The 12,436-nt window shown below is 61.6% G+C and overlaps 4 protein-coding genes across 4 annotated transcripts; 3 read left to right on the top strand and 1 right to left on the bottom strand.

Annotated features, from left to right (window-relative positions):
• The first annotated feature begins 270 nt into the window (after positions 1 to 270).
• V1510DRAFT_414312 (uncharacterized protein) lies at positions 271 to 2,680 on the top strand. The gene is made up of 3 exons (XM_066933390.1): positions 271 to 530; positions 706 to 781; positions 866 to 2,680. Exons 1-3 carry the CDS (start codon positions 522 to 524, stop codon positions 2,548 to 2,550), a joined length of 1,770 nt encoding a protein of 589 aa, XP_066789884.1. The 5' UTR covers positions 271 to 521; the 3' UTR covers positions 2,551 to 2,680.
• A 2,678-nt stretch (positions 2,681 to 5,358) lies between these two features.
• On the top strand, positions 5,359 to 6,699 carry V1510DRAFT_414307 (uncharacterized protein; the record flags this gene model as incomplete). Its single annotated transcript, XM_066933389.1, has 1 exon — positions 5,359 to 6,699. A coding segment is annotated over one exon (1,179 nt), but the record flags the coding sequence as incomplete, so codon positions are not given.
• A 777-nt stretch (positions 6,700 to 7,476) lies between these two features.
• V1510DRAFT_414303 (3-beta hydroxysteroid dehydrogenase/isomerase family-domain-containing protein) lies at positions 7,477 to 8,995 on the top strand. Its single transcript, XM_066933388.1, has 3 exons — positions 7,477 to 7,609; positions 7,665 to 8,168; positions 8,204 to 8,995. Exons 2-3 carry the CDS (start codon positions 7,710 to 7,712, stop codon positions 8,831 to 8,833), a joined length of 1,089 nt encoding a protein of 362 aa, XP_066789882.1. The 5' UTR covers positions 7,477 to 7,609; positions 7,665 to 7,709; the 3' UTR covers positions 8,834 to 8,995.
• Positions 8,996 to 9,007: 12 nt separating this feature from the next.
• V1510DRAFT_363205 (exocyst complex component Sec10-like protein) lies at positions 9,008 to 11,506 on the bottom strand (the record flags this gene model as incomplete). The annotated part of the gene is made up of 8 exons (XM_066931119.1): positions 9,008 to 9,199; positions 9,235 to 9,559; positions 9,594 to 9,671; positions 9,709 to 10,316; positions 10,353 to 10,527; positions 10,563 to 10,690; positions 10,726 to 11,106; positions 11,342 to 11,506. Coding segments are annotated over 8 exons (2,052 nt in total), but the record flags the coding sequence as incomplete, so codon positions are not given.
• Positions 11,507 to 12,436: the final 930 nt, after the last annotated feature.

Raw genomic sequence — 12,436 nt, 5'->3', positions numbered from 1 at the left:
GCGCGCCGCACGGCGTGCGGCTCGCCCCTCCCGCACCGCCACGCCGCCCCATCTGGCGCTGGGTCACAAGTGCCTATTTGTGTCGTGGCCAGGGGCGCACGGCACGCGTCGGCGCCCGCGGGCCAGGCGCGCGGCCCTAGGGTTACACCAGCCAGACAGCTCCCCTCGCGCGCCTAGTGCCGCCCGCTGCCGGCAGCCGGCGGCGATCAGTAGTGGCCTCTAGCCTCTAGCGCTCGCCGGCATGCAGCCCCGTGTCGCTGTAGTGGACTGCGACCACTAGACTCCCCACCACCACGCCTTTGTGTTCCCATCTGAAGGCTTTTTGGCGTTTTCCCCTGAGCATATCAACAATATTTTGCAGGACCTGCAGATATTTTTCACCCACAATTTATCGCTCATACCCCAAAATCGGGCAATCGAGTGCTGATTTTTGTCTAATCTGACCGGACATATCCTGGCAAGGATATTCAACAGCGACAAACCAGATTGAGATAGACTGCGGAAGCGAGGACGATACTGAGATGTCGAGTGTAAGTGCCAGCAGACGCGTGATTTGAGCGCACCACGTCCCCGGCACGGCACGGGGCGGAGCCGGGCCGGGGGCGGCGGCGCGCGGCGCGCACGACGGGCGGCGATGGGCGGCGGCCGCGGCGCGGCCGGCCGCGCCGCCGCGCCGGCGCGGACACGGCTGACGGATCGGTTTAGAACACCAACGGAACAGTCTCGAAGGTGATATCGGCCGGCGGCTCGACACGCATCCTGTGTGTGGCGGACATCAGAGGTACGAACGGAGCGATGCGGCGGACGGATGCAGCCGCGCGCGGCCGCGGCCGCGCCGGCGCTCCAGGACTGTGCTGACGGCCAGGCAACCTGGCGGCGCTCAACAAGCTCGTCAGAGAGTACAACGCGTCGCATGTGATCCACACCGGCGACTTTGGCTTCCACGACCGCGACAGTGTCGCGCGCATCACAGACAAGACGCTCAGACACGTCGGGCAGTACTCGCCGCTGTTTGACGCGCGGTCGCTCCCCCAGGAGTCGTCCGCGCTGCGGCAATTTCTGTCGACCAAGTGCCTGTCGCAGCTGCCCGAGTTCATCTCCGGCGAGCAGACGCTGGACGTGCCCGTGTACTCGGTCTACGGCGCGTGCGAGGACGTGACCGTCCTGGAGAAGTTCCGGTCCGGCGAGTACAAGGTGCCGAACCTGTTCATCGTCGACGAGCACTCGAGCAGCAGCATCGACACCGGCAACGGCGTCAAGTTCCGGCTGCTCGGTCTCGGCGGCGCCGTGGTCATGCACAAGCTGTTCGACAACGGCTCCGGCCGGACGACGATCGCCGGCGGCGGCGGCACGACGTGGACCACGCTGCTCCAGATCGGCGAGCTCATCGACACGGCCGCGCGCGTCTTCGACGAGACCGAGACGCGCATCCTCATCACACAGGCCTCGCCCGCGCGCGAGGGCATCCTCGCCCAGCTGGCGCTCGCCCTCAAGGCCGACTTCTCCATCTCCGGCGGCCTGCACTTCCGCTACGGCTCGAGCTACTCCGAGTTCGCCGTCAACCCCACGTACGACTACTTCCGGGCGAAGCTGGCCGGCGCGCGCGCGCAGTTCATGCTCGTGTGGAACATCGTCAAGTCCGAGGTCCTCCCGGCCGTGGCCAACAACCTGACACAGAAGCAGCTGCTGGAGAACGCGCTGGCTGTGCTCGAGAAGATGCCCACGAGCGCCGACGCCGGCTCCGAAAAGGACAAGGAGAAGGAGGAGCAGTTCAACTCGGGCTTCAAGAACATGTGGCACTTCAACCTCTCGGACGTGTCCTACGGCAGCCTGGTCCTGAACGTCACCGACGGCAACATTGGCATGGAGATGCGCTCGGACGGTTTCAACTTCAAGTACCGCCGGGCAGGCCTGCCGCCGGCCGGTGCCAGCGCCTCCTCGTCCTCCAAGTCGACGCCGCTGGCACAGAAGGTCGCGGTCAGCATACCCAGCCTGGAGGGCGCGGACGCCGACGCCAAGGACGGCGCCAAGCCCGACGCCGCCGACGACGCCGCCGACGGCAAGACCGAGTCTGCCGACGAGAAGGACGGCAAGGACTCCAAGCGCCCCGGTCTCTGGGTCGCTCGCGCGGACGAGAGCGAGGAAACCCTCCTCGGCTACTTCCGCCCGGCCGACCAGGAGCACATCACCGGCGTCGTCATTCGGACAGGCGTCTCCGGCCGGCCCTTTGCCTACGTCTACTTCGACACCCAGGAGAACGCCCAGGCTGCCCTGGAAGCGCTCGAGGCCCTGGACAAAGCCGACCAGCAGAAGATCGGCCGGGTGACCATGATCGCTGACACAAACCGCCAAAGCCGGTCCTTCCCGTCCTGGGGCCGCTCTGGCAGCGAGTCTGAGGCCCCCCAGCGCCGCGGCTCCTTCCGCACCGGCGCCCGGATCAGCGGCGGCAGCCGTACCGTCGGCCGCGCCCGGGGCATGGCCGGCCGTGGCTCCCGCGGCGGAAACTTCAACGGCGAACAGTCAAAGCCGGCCGAAACCAGCGCCGAGTGATCCGGACGCCATCTAAAAATGCTTTTTTTGTACAATCACGCGCCGCGCCTGCGGCCTTTGGTCTGTTTTGTCTTACTGTCCTTGTTTTGTCTTTCGGGCGCCTAATAGAATTGTGTTCCGCAGCCTCTGCGACGCGTCTCGCTCCCAGCTCGGGGTCCGCATCTGTTCAGACTGCCGTAGACCAGCTGCGCGGACGCGACAAGACTGGTTTCTGGCCACCCGCCGCTCTCGCTCGTCCGTCGGGACTGCGTCGCGTTGCGGCTCCGGCCTCTCGCCGGGTGCGTCCGGCTTTCGCCGCCGACCCCGCTCGTCTCGCGCGTCTCGCGCCCTACGGACGCGTCTCAACCGCAGATTTCCAACAACTTGGTACCTGGCCCCCCTCGGCGGCTGGCTGGACTTGGCCGGATAAGCTTCAGATCCAGAAGCCTGGCTCGTGTTCTAAGCCGCGTACGCGGCGCTGCAGCCACGTGTGACTGCTCTTGTGGGCGACCTAGCTGCGCGGACTTACGGCAGGGTCGCCGTGGTTGGAAGCTACAGCCGTGGGCCGTCCAGTGCGGGCGGCCGTCGCTGAGCCGCACTGCCGCTGATCCGGCGCATGCAATTGAGCCGCAAGACGTGCGGCTCAATTGTCCAGTTGCCCGTGCAAGCACTGACCTCACGTGTAGCCCAGGAGGCGCTATATACGACGTTGCACCAGACCCAAGTTTGGTACCGCGGGCACACGCCCTCGCGATCCGGTCGCGCCGTTCTTGCCGCGGATCCAGCTGGCCGGGTGGTGCGACGCGCTTGTCGTGTATTTTTCGTTGTGTTACCCTGTCCGTCATGCTACGCCTGAAAAAAGTTGCATCAACACGAAATCCCTTAAAATCAGAGCCAGGTAGCCCAGGTCGGTACGACGCAAAACCATCGCTGGCCCGTCCGTGTCATCCCGCTTCAAGCCAGGATCAGACGGATCGTACGTGATACGTCGTCAGCTAGTGTAAGTGTACGTCGCGCCGACGCCTGCACCCGAATGGGTCCGCAGACGGCGAACCAGAACCCGCGGCGGCCAGGCGTCTTGAGGCCGTCGCGCGTATCCAGCCGGACTGCGCAGATGATGCTGACCGCTCAGGAAGCCGATCAAGATGTCCAAGCGCAGACCTACCACGCAGATCACGCGTGAAAACTACAATGACCGCGAGGAAGACGTTGACCTCCACGGCCCTCCTGAGCCGTCTGAGATCGCCAGCGCTCAGGTGCTAGCCGGCCGCAGGTAAGCAACACGCCAAAATCGGCGCTGACCAGTAGAATTGCGCAGCCGCGCTCGCGTCGCATGGCCGGTGCGCGGGCATCGCCCTACGCCCGCGCTACCGCGTCTCCTGCCGGAGGCAGCGAAACGCCGCAGGAGGATGATTCCAAGCGCTCCAATCCGTTTGCTTTCCTCGTGTCATCGCCGGCTTCTGGTGCTGCCTCGCCGGCGGCGCCTTCTCCGAGTTTCGGCTCGACTCCCGCATCTGCATCTTCGAAGCCTGCGGCTTCGTTCAATTTTGGCGCCTCCCCGGCCACGCCTCAGTCGTCCGGTTCCTTTAACTTTGGCACGCCCTCGCAGGCGTCGTCGTCCTTTGCATTGGGATCTGCTACGCCTGCGTCGTCGTCCTCTTCACCGGCGTCGGTGCCGTCGACTTCGTCTGCGCCCAGCTTTTCCTTTGGATCTGCATCGACTCCGGTCACTGCCGCGCCGACGGTCTCGTCTGCTGTGCCGGCTACGGCCTCCTTTTCGTTCGGGTCGAGCCCGGCTGCGACGCCCGCTTCGTCGACGCCCAGCTTCAGCTTTGGCGGCGCCAAGCGCAAGGCCGACGAGCCGGCATCACCCGCTGCTGCATTCAAGTTTGGCTCGGGATCCTCGCCTGCGGTGGCGTCGTCCCCGTCTGGCTTCTCTTTTGGTTCTTCCATCGCTTCCGGACAATCTCCGGCGGTGAAGACCTCCTCCGTTACTGCCCCGGCTCCGTCGGGGTTCAGCTTCGGAGCGAAGCCGTCTGGTTTCTCTTTCGGCTCGGCGCCCGCCGACGCCAAGCCTGCCTCGAACGAGTCGGACGACACCCCCGAGTACGCCAGACTTCTCAAGGTTCGCGCCCTGAACATCAGCCTGCAGACCGCCATAAACGCGACGCTGGAGACTGATGTTCTCGTCGATCTCCGTCCTCTGGTGGAGAAGTACAAGGGTTACATGGATGAGCTCGAGCCCGGAGCCGGTTCGGGGAAGACGTCCACGGCCAGCGCCCCCGCTGCGACGACCTCGTTCGCGAGCGGAGCTGGCTCATTTTCCTTCTCCAAGCCGGCGGATTCAGTTCCTGCGAGTCCCGCTGCGTCGTCCTTGTTTGGCGCCAGTGCGACTTCGTCCATTTCGACTGCTCCTTCTAGTTTCCAGTTTGGAGCCAAGAGCGACACCAAGTCGGCGACTCCGTCGTTTGGCTTTGGCGCTGAGAAGCAACCCGAGAAGGCTGCTGGTCCCGACAAGATGGCCCCGCCTGCCTTCTCCTTCGGGGCCAACTCTTCCGCGTCCAAGCCCGATGACAAGCCTGCGACGTCCGGCTTCTCTTTCGCGGCCGCCGCCACTGCTAAGGACACCTTCCAGATTTCCAAGGACGAGGCCCCCAAGACTGACTCGAAGGCTGCTGCCAAACCTGTGGTCGAGGTGGACACCGACTCGGACTCAGACTCTGAGGAGGAGTTCGTGCCCCAGGGCCCCTCGTTCTCGTTCACCAAGCCGACTGGCAAGACAGAGAGCCTGCCTTTCAAGCTGAGTTCTTCGACCGAGAGCAAGCCCACCATGGCTGGTCCTTCGTTCTCGTTCTCTTCGGACAAGCTCAAGGCCACCAAAAACTCGCCGTTTGCCATTTCCATGAAGAAGATGGCTGAGGCTGAGAAGTCTGCTTCCCCCGCTGCGTCTCCCGCGCCTTCCACTCCTAGCGAGGAGCCGACGGCCAAGGCTGCGTCGCCTGCGCAGGAGCCGGAGGCTCAGACGCCTTTCAAGCTCACGAGCCTGGCGTCCAATGCTGCTCCGGCCAACGCGTTCAACTTCTCGCTTGACGCCGTTGCCAAGAAGACCACCGAGTCTCCGTTCAAGTTCAATGTGTCTGCCAGCGACTCTGAGCAGTCGCCTGCAGCTACGCCCGCCAAGAAGACCTCCAGCGGGACAGAGACTTCTTCGCCATTCGGCGGTGCCAACAAGCCGTTCTCGATGCCGTCTGCCAACAACAGCGCCGTCTGGACTCCCGAGAAGGGAATCAAGTTCCAGTCAGACGCCAAGGATGGTGAGACCGCTGCGCCGACGTCCGGGTTCAAGTTCAACAACCCTCTTCCGGCGCAGAACGGTTCGTCGCCGGCCACTCCTGCGCCCGCGTCTGCGCCGGCCACTTCGACCAGCCCGGCGGCTGGCTTTGGTTCCGCGGGCGGATTCAAGGCTCCCGCTGTCGGTTTCTCGTTCGGCTCTGCGAACTCGGACGCGCCAAAGCCGCTGTCGGGCTCTGTGTTTGGCAGTACTCCTGCTGCCCCCGCTCCTGCCGCCCCCGCCGCAGCCGCGTCGGCCACAGGCGGCCAGGACGGTGCTGAGGAGGAGACCAAGAACGATCCTCAGATCAACCTGGCTGAAAAGGGTCCGGGCGAGGAGGACGAGGACGCCATTCTCGAGGGACGCACGCGTCTGTACCACCTCAACGAGGCCAAGTCGTTCGTCGTGCTCGGTGTCGGCGTCTACAGAGTGCTCAAGCACAAGGATACTAACAAGTGTCGTGTGATTCTGCGTGCCGACGGCTCCGGCCGCGTGCTGCTCAACCACCCGCTGTCGAAAAGCGTGCATTACACCGTCAACAACAACGCCGTCCGCCTGGCCAACGTGACCATGATTCCGGGCCAGGTCGAGCCCAAAATCGACTCGTACCTGCTCAAGGTCAAGACCGTGGACGACGCGGAGAAGCTGTCGGCGGTGCTGGAGGAGAACAAAACTAGTTAGATAGCGTGTCATTGTGTACTATTAGCTCATTAATCATTCGAATTGTCGCGGCACGTCGTACGCGTTGCCGGCCGGGGTGGGGTGTGGCTGCCGCCGCAGCAAACGGCGCGCGGCACCGGCGAGTTCCGGCCCGGCTATTTTTAAGACCACCGGGCGGCTGGCGAGAGTCACAGGGTCACACGGTGGCTTTGTTTGACAGATCACAGCTGCTACCAATACGCCGGAAAGTCACATCATGCGCTCGGAACGTCGTATCCGATCGGGTACCAAGATCGGTCACCTAGTGTCATGGTGGTAACGTCTCGTCGGATTGGCCCAGAAACGACTGCGCGCGTAATTTGTCTCAGCCGCCACTATGACGCGTGCACTCAACAAGCCGCAGACGCTGCGGCTCAGGCGCTATCGCACTAGCCCCCCTGCCAAAGACGGTCACAGCTCTTCTACGCAGCGCGCTAGCAGGCGGAGCCAAGGGCGCGCGCCGCCGGGTACAGGCGTCGCAGCCGGCGTTACGTCTGTCGTCCGGACCAGGATTGACCGGTCCTGCAGGTTCAGATACGGCAAAATACGCTTTGCAGATCGCAGTGGTATCGTAAATAGGGCCTGTCCCGCACATAGCCCCGCATGGGAGGTGTCAGTGGCCCCGTCTAGCACATCACGACAGTAGACGGCTGCCCTGGCCCCTAGGGCCCGGGTGCGAGCGTCGCCAGATGGCGCGCCGAGACGCGGACTCGGAGCTCACAGAATCCGGCGACCCATAACGCGGCCGGACCCGGTCCGGTCACAATGTCCGGACCCGAAGCGATGTGTTGGGTAATAAGCGCGGAGTCGTACCCAATGCGACCGGAAAGTTAATGAGTCGGGACCGGACCCGGTCCGGGAATATCGCGTTGTGTCCCTCCGCTGCACTTTGTTTGCCGCCCTCCTAAAATTTGCCCAACGCTGCCAGAACAGAGCTGTATTTTAGTTATTCGGCCGACGGTCAGCTCATAACTCAGACATTATTGCCGCACCGAACTCTCGAGGTTGACGGACGCTGCAACGATTTTGATTGAGTCGCAAAAGCTGTGGGTAGGTGGACAACGCGCGGTCGCCGGCGGAGAAGGCGTGGGCTGACCGAGAACAGTGCCGAATTGAACAGCACACGAACGAATACGCAAGAACGGTAACTATGAACAGAGTCTTGATAGTCGGAGGCTCGGGCTTCCTGGGCGGCCACCTGATCGAGCGGCTGTACCTGCTCGAGGACCGGCCGGAAATCCACGTTCTCGACATCCGGCCGCCGCCCGCGCCGTCGTCCAAGTTCTACTCGTACACGCTGGAAGATGTGACGTTCCACCAGGGCGACCTGACGTCGCCCGAGTCGATCAAGGCCGTGCTGGAGACCGTCCGTCCGGAGGTCGTCATCCACTGCGCCTCGCCTGTGCACGGCATGGGCAAGGAAATCTACTTCAAGGTCAACGTGGATGGCACCAAGAACGTCGTCGACTGCGTGGCCGAGTCGGGCTTTGTCAAGGCGCTGGTGTACACGTCCACGGCGAGCGTCATCTACGATGGCAGCGACCTGCGCAACGCCGACGAGACGTTCCCGATCCCGGAGGTCGCCATGGACGCGTACAACGAGACCAAGGTACGCACCGCGCCCAATCGGCTGGCTAACCGCAGGTGCTGGGCGAGAAGTACGTTCTGGAATCCAACGGCAAGAACGGCGTCGTGACGTGCGCCATCCGGCCCAGCGGACTGTTCGGTCCTGGCGACCGCCAGCTCGTCCCCGGCATGCTCGCCGTGCTCAAGACCAACGGCACCATCTTCCAGCTCGGCGACAACCTCAACCTGTTCGACTTCACCTACATCGGCAACGTCGCGCACGCGCACGTCTTGGCGGCCCAGTGCCTGCTGGACGAGAAGAAGGTCGAGAGCGTGGCGGGCGAGCCCTTCTTCATCACCAACGACACCCCGGTCTATTTCTTCACCATGCCGCGGACAATCTGGGCCCACAAGGGCTACGTCCCCAGATTCACCATCAAGATGTCGCGCCCGGTCGGCATGACCCTGGCGTACCTGTCCGAGTGGTACTCGTGGCTGATGGGCCGCGAGGCCCTGTTCACCCGCTTCCGCGTGGCCTTCACTTGCGCCAACAGATACTTCAACATCTCCAAGGCGAAGAACTGCCTTGACTACAAGCCCATCGTCGGTCTCGAGGAGGGCGTCCTGAAAACGCTTGAGTGGATCGACGACGAAGACGCCAAGGCGGCTGCCGCGCTCGTCGATGAGAAGGAGAAGAAGGACCAGTGATTTTTCTGTCCGCAAATTTTGTCAGTGTGTTCCCAAGTACAAAAATTTGGGCGTCCGCTTTTGTGATTTTCGGTTATATAGTCCACTGTGCGTTTATCTGTAGTATGGTAGTTTTCATTTTAATCTAGGCCCTCTGCTAATTACATGCTGTGCTATTCCGTCCCCTAAATGCTTTTAGATCAGAGCCTTGAGCTGGGGCACCCGAAGCGCCTTTTTGAGCCGGTGTCGGACGGCGTCGTTGGCCGACGTCACGTCGCGTAGCCCGCACCCGAGCTCTGCAACAAACACCTCCAGGTTGATGCCGCTCAGACTCTCGGCCGAGAGTTCGTAGATCTTCATGATAAGCGCTAGGATCTCCTGGCACTTCTGCACCGTCAGCTATGCCACGCCGTTGGACTTACCGCCGTCTGCGTAGGCACGCTGTCGTCTTCGGCCGAAGACAGATACTCGCGTTTCTTGCGTCCCAAAATGAAGATGCACCGCGAAAGCACGCCCTCGACCGCGTTGTTCTCGATGATGTTGATTTTCTCCTCCATTCTGTTCACAAAGTTGTGCACAGACGACGTCATCTCGCGCGTCATCGAGTACGACCTGGTGGCCAGGTCGTTCGTGATTGCGGTCACAGTCGTGTTGATCAGGTTGATGATCTGCGTGGCCGTGCCGATAATTAGCATAAACGAAAGGTCCGGATCCACTCGGTGGTCAAACGCCGAGCGCTCAATTGCACTATTTGTCAGTACTGCCTCGTCGGTGTGCTTACTAGTCGAGTGCTACTTCCACGTACGAGCGCCCCAGGCACTCGATCAGCAGCTCGAGAATATCCGAGCAGAACTTGGGGCTAAAAGTGGTCAGAACCGCCACGGCTGATGACGTACATTTCCACCTTGGTGCCGAGCTCCTGCACACGGACCGTGGCCTCAATGAACCACTTGACAACGCGCTTGGTGTCCTCGATGTTCAGGAGTTCGTCGCCGTCATCATACTGTATGTCGTGATCCGTTCCGGACAGCTTCTTGGTCTTCATGGACGGCGCCCTGTCGATTCGCGCCAGTCTCATGAACTGCTGCATACGACCGGTGGGCTCCTGGCCATGCGGTATCTGAGTGCCAAACCGGTCGAATATGCGGTTGTTGTGAGTCTTGGAGACAGGCTTCTGGAACGACTGGAGGTCAGCAACGCCCGATCTCTGACGTACGTGAAACTGGTGAAACCTGTAGAACAGGCCGCCCGTGAGCTCTTCCAAGTTCTTCTTCTCGCTCTCGATGTATTTGCCGTTCTCGACATAGGGTACGAAGATGTCCTGCATGTTACTGTCGAGAAGCATGGAGAGCGTGCCTCGCGAGTCCAAATTGGGTGCGAGGTGCTTCTTCAGTGTGGTGACCAGCCGCGTGAGATGATAGTGAGCCAGCTGCACGGTCCGCAGGTAGCAAAGATGCGACACGGTCTCGGCATGAGAGATGACGAGTTCGAGCCTTTGCTGGACCTACGTCGTCAGTGAACGTGCGAGCTCAGTGCTTACGCTCTGGGCGAAAATGCGCTGAAGGAAGATCTTCAGCACGTTCTCGGGGTGCGAGAATACACGCGTGATGATCTCGGACTCCTTCTTCACGGTCGATTCGATCTCGTCAAGCAGGGTGGTCGTCGACGCATCGAAAGGCGGCCGCTCGCAGTCAGGGTCGGACAACGTCTGCCAGCTGCACTGTTAGCATGGTTCAACGCGCACACTTACAGATTGTTGTCGTCGAGCATGGCCTCGTGCAGCAGCTTCTCCTTCATGATGAAAAAATCGTGCTGGTTCACAAAGATCTGGATGACGCTGGAACCGCCATTGAACTCGGTCAATATGTCCGCAGTCGCCTGGTGTTAGTCGGTAGCCTAATGCGAAGACGTACCTTCATCTGATCCATGTCGGCCGACCGGTACGCCCGGTCGAACATCTTGAGCAGGTCTCTCTCCAGCGCTTCCGCATATTTCTCGATGTTCTGCCTCGCCCGCGCAGAGTCCTTGATGCTGGTGATCTTCTTGGCTATCCGCAGCAATTGGCGCACAATCACGGCACCTTGTCGTTGATTCTCAAGGGAACCCTGGCGCAGGTTGTCGACCACGCTGGTATCATCCTGCAGAAACGAGAGATAGCACTTGATCAGGAAGCTGGACGAAGCGGCACGGTTGCGTTGCCGAGATACGAGATCGGCAGATTCGCCTAGCGTGGTCGTTGTGGATGAGGCCTCGGATACCAGGATGTCCAGCTTCGCAAACTGGTCGAGAAGGGTCTGGAGTGTCAGCACTGAGCCGCACGCGGTGCGGCGCCTAGAGTCATGCACAGATTACGCCAAGAGCACTGCCACGCGCTGTGCGACAGTCACGCCAACGAGTTGTCCAATGATCTGTCGAGCACGAGTCGGATCAAGCGCGCCTCGAGCGCGCCGCAGAATCTCCGCACGCGGCGGCTGGTCAAGACACTACCCCCTGCCCCTTGTTCTCCTGTGTAACTCAATTGCAACCTACCTGGCATTCGCGCTCGATCAGGGCTGTGTTCTGCTGGTGCTCTAGCTCGACGTGGCTGACTTCGGATTGTATTTTCTGCTCGCGAGTGCCGAGCCCGTTACTGATACGCGCCAGCGCGTCTAGCGAAGCTTCCAGCGTGCGAATATAGGGTTTAGGATCGAGTGCTAAAGGTATGTGAATTAGCGTGGGGTCCCCTAGTAGCAGCCGCCCACGCCCTGTTTCTCGCAGCCAACCGTTGTGTTTGTGTGTGTATACACAAGGCTCCCTCGCTCCCTCTTTCAGACCGCTTGCTGTCGATCGATGACGCCCGCGTCGGGACTCCCGTGGCAGCCGCAGTAGAGAGGCCCAGCTGGCTGGCGACGTCGTCGCCAAGGCGGCCGAGCGTAAGCACGTACGGGCTGACTGACGGGAAGATCGAGCGGTCAGGCCACCACGTACGCCCACAAGTGGCGACGGAAGCGTCGGAGCTTTTGATCAGAGCGTAGGGATAATTATAGCTGGATATCCTGTTGCCAATAAGGCAGGGATAGCCAGTGTCGCGGGTGAATGCTAAGGGCGGCTGAAGAAATGCGAACGGCGACAGGCTGCGGGCGGCTGACAATCGGACGGCCATCGGCCGAGCTACCGCCGACAATTGCGCGCGGCGCACTTACGTGTGATCGCACCTGCAGTGGTGCCGGCTTGGTTTGTCGTGAGGGCCTCGACAAACTCCTTCGGGTCGACGCCGTTCTGTGGTTGTCAGATCACGCGTTCTCCGGCGAGGGCGGCTGCAGTCTTACAAGAAACGTGTCCAGCGTCAGGAGCTGGCGCGTCTGCCGATCCAGATCATACAGCGAAGCCATGGCAAGGGCACCGCTCGTGTCGTATGCAAACGTAGCCAAAGCCTGAGCGGACTTGCTGTTGTTGGTGGAAATAAGTCCCGCTGCGCAGCTGGCGATTATAGCTCGGACAAAGTGTCGCGTTCCGGGCGTCGTCCTGAGACTGCGTCTTCACTGTGCCCACCAAATACGCGATCGCGCTCAGTCAATGTCTGGGGACCGGTTTAAGGGTACGCGACTGACGACGATGAGCGTGTATGTAGTACGGACGTAATCA

This window comes from Dipodascopsis tothii, assembly GCF_038497935.1.
Source record: "Dipodascopsis tothii strain CBS 759.85 unplaced genomic scaffold V1510scaffold_9, whole genome shotgun sequence".
Classification (NCBI taxonomy): domain Eukaryota; kingdom Fungi; phylum Ascomycota; class Lipomycetes; order Lipomycetales; family Lipomycetaceae; genus Neoaidaea; species Neoaidaea tothii.
This window is presented reverse-complemented; position numbering and strand designations above follow the sequence as displayed.

What these genes read in the sequence shown, in the direction of transcription:
- V1510DRAFT_414303 (XM_066933388.1), top strand. Translation starts at nt 7,710, where the DNA reads ATGAACAGAGTCTTGATAGTCGGAGGCTCGGGCTTCCTGGGCGGCCAC. An exon ending in ACGCGTACAACGAGACCAAG is followed by an intron (nt 8,169 to 8,203) that starts GTACGCACCGCG and finishes GGCTAACCGCAG; the next exon opens with GTGCTGGGCGAGAAGTACGT.
- V1510DRAFT_414312 (XM_066933390.1), top strand. An exon ending in GTGTGTGGCGGACATCAGAG is followed by an intron (nt 782 to 865) that starts GTACGAACGGAG and finishes GCTGACGGCCAG; the next exon opens with GCAACCTGGCGGCGCTCAAC.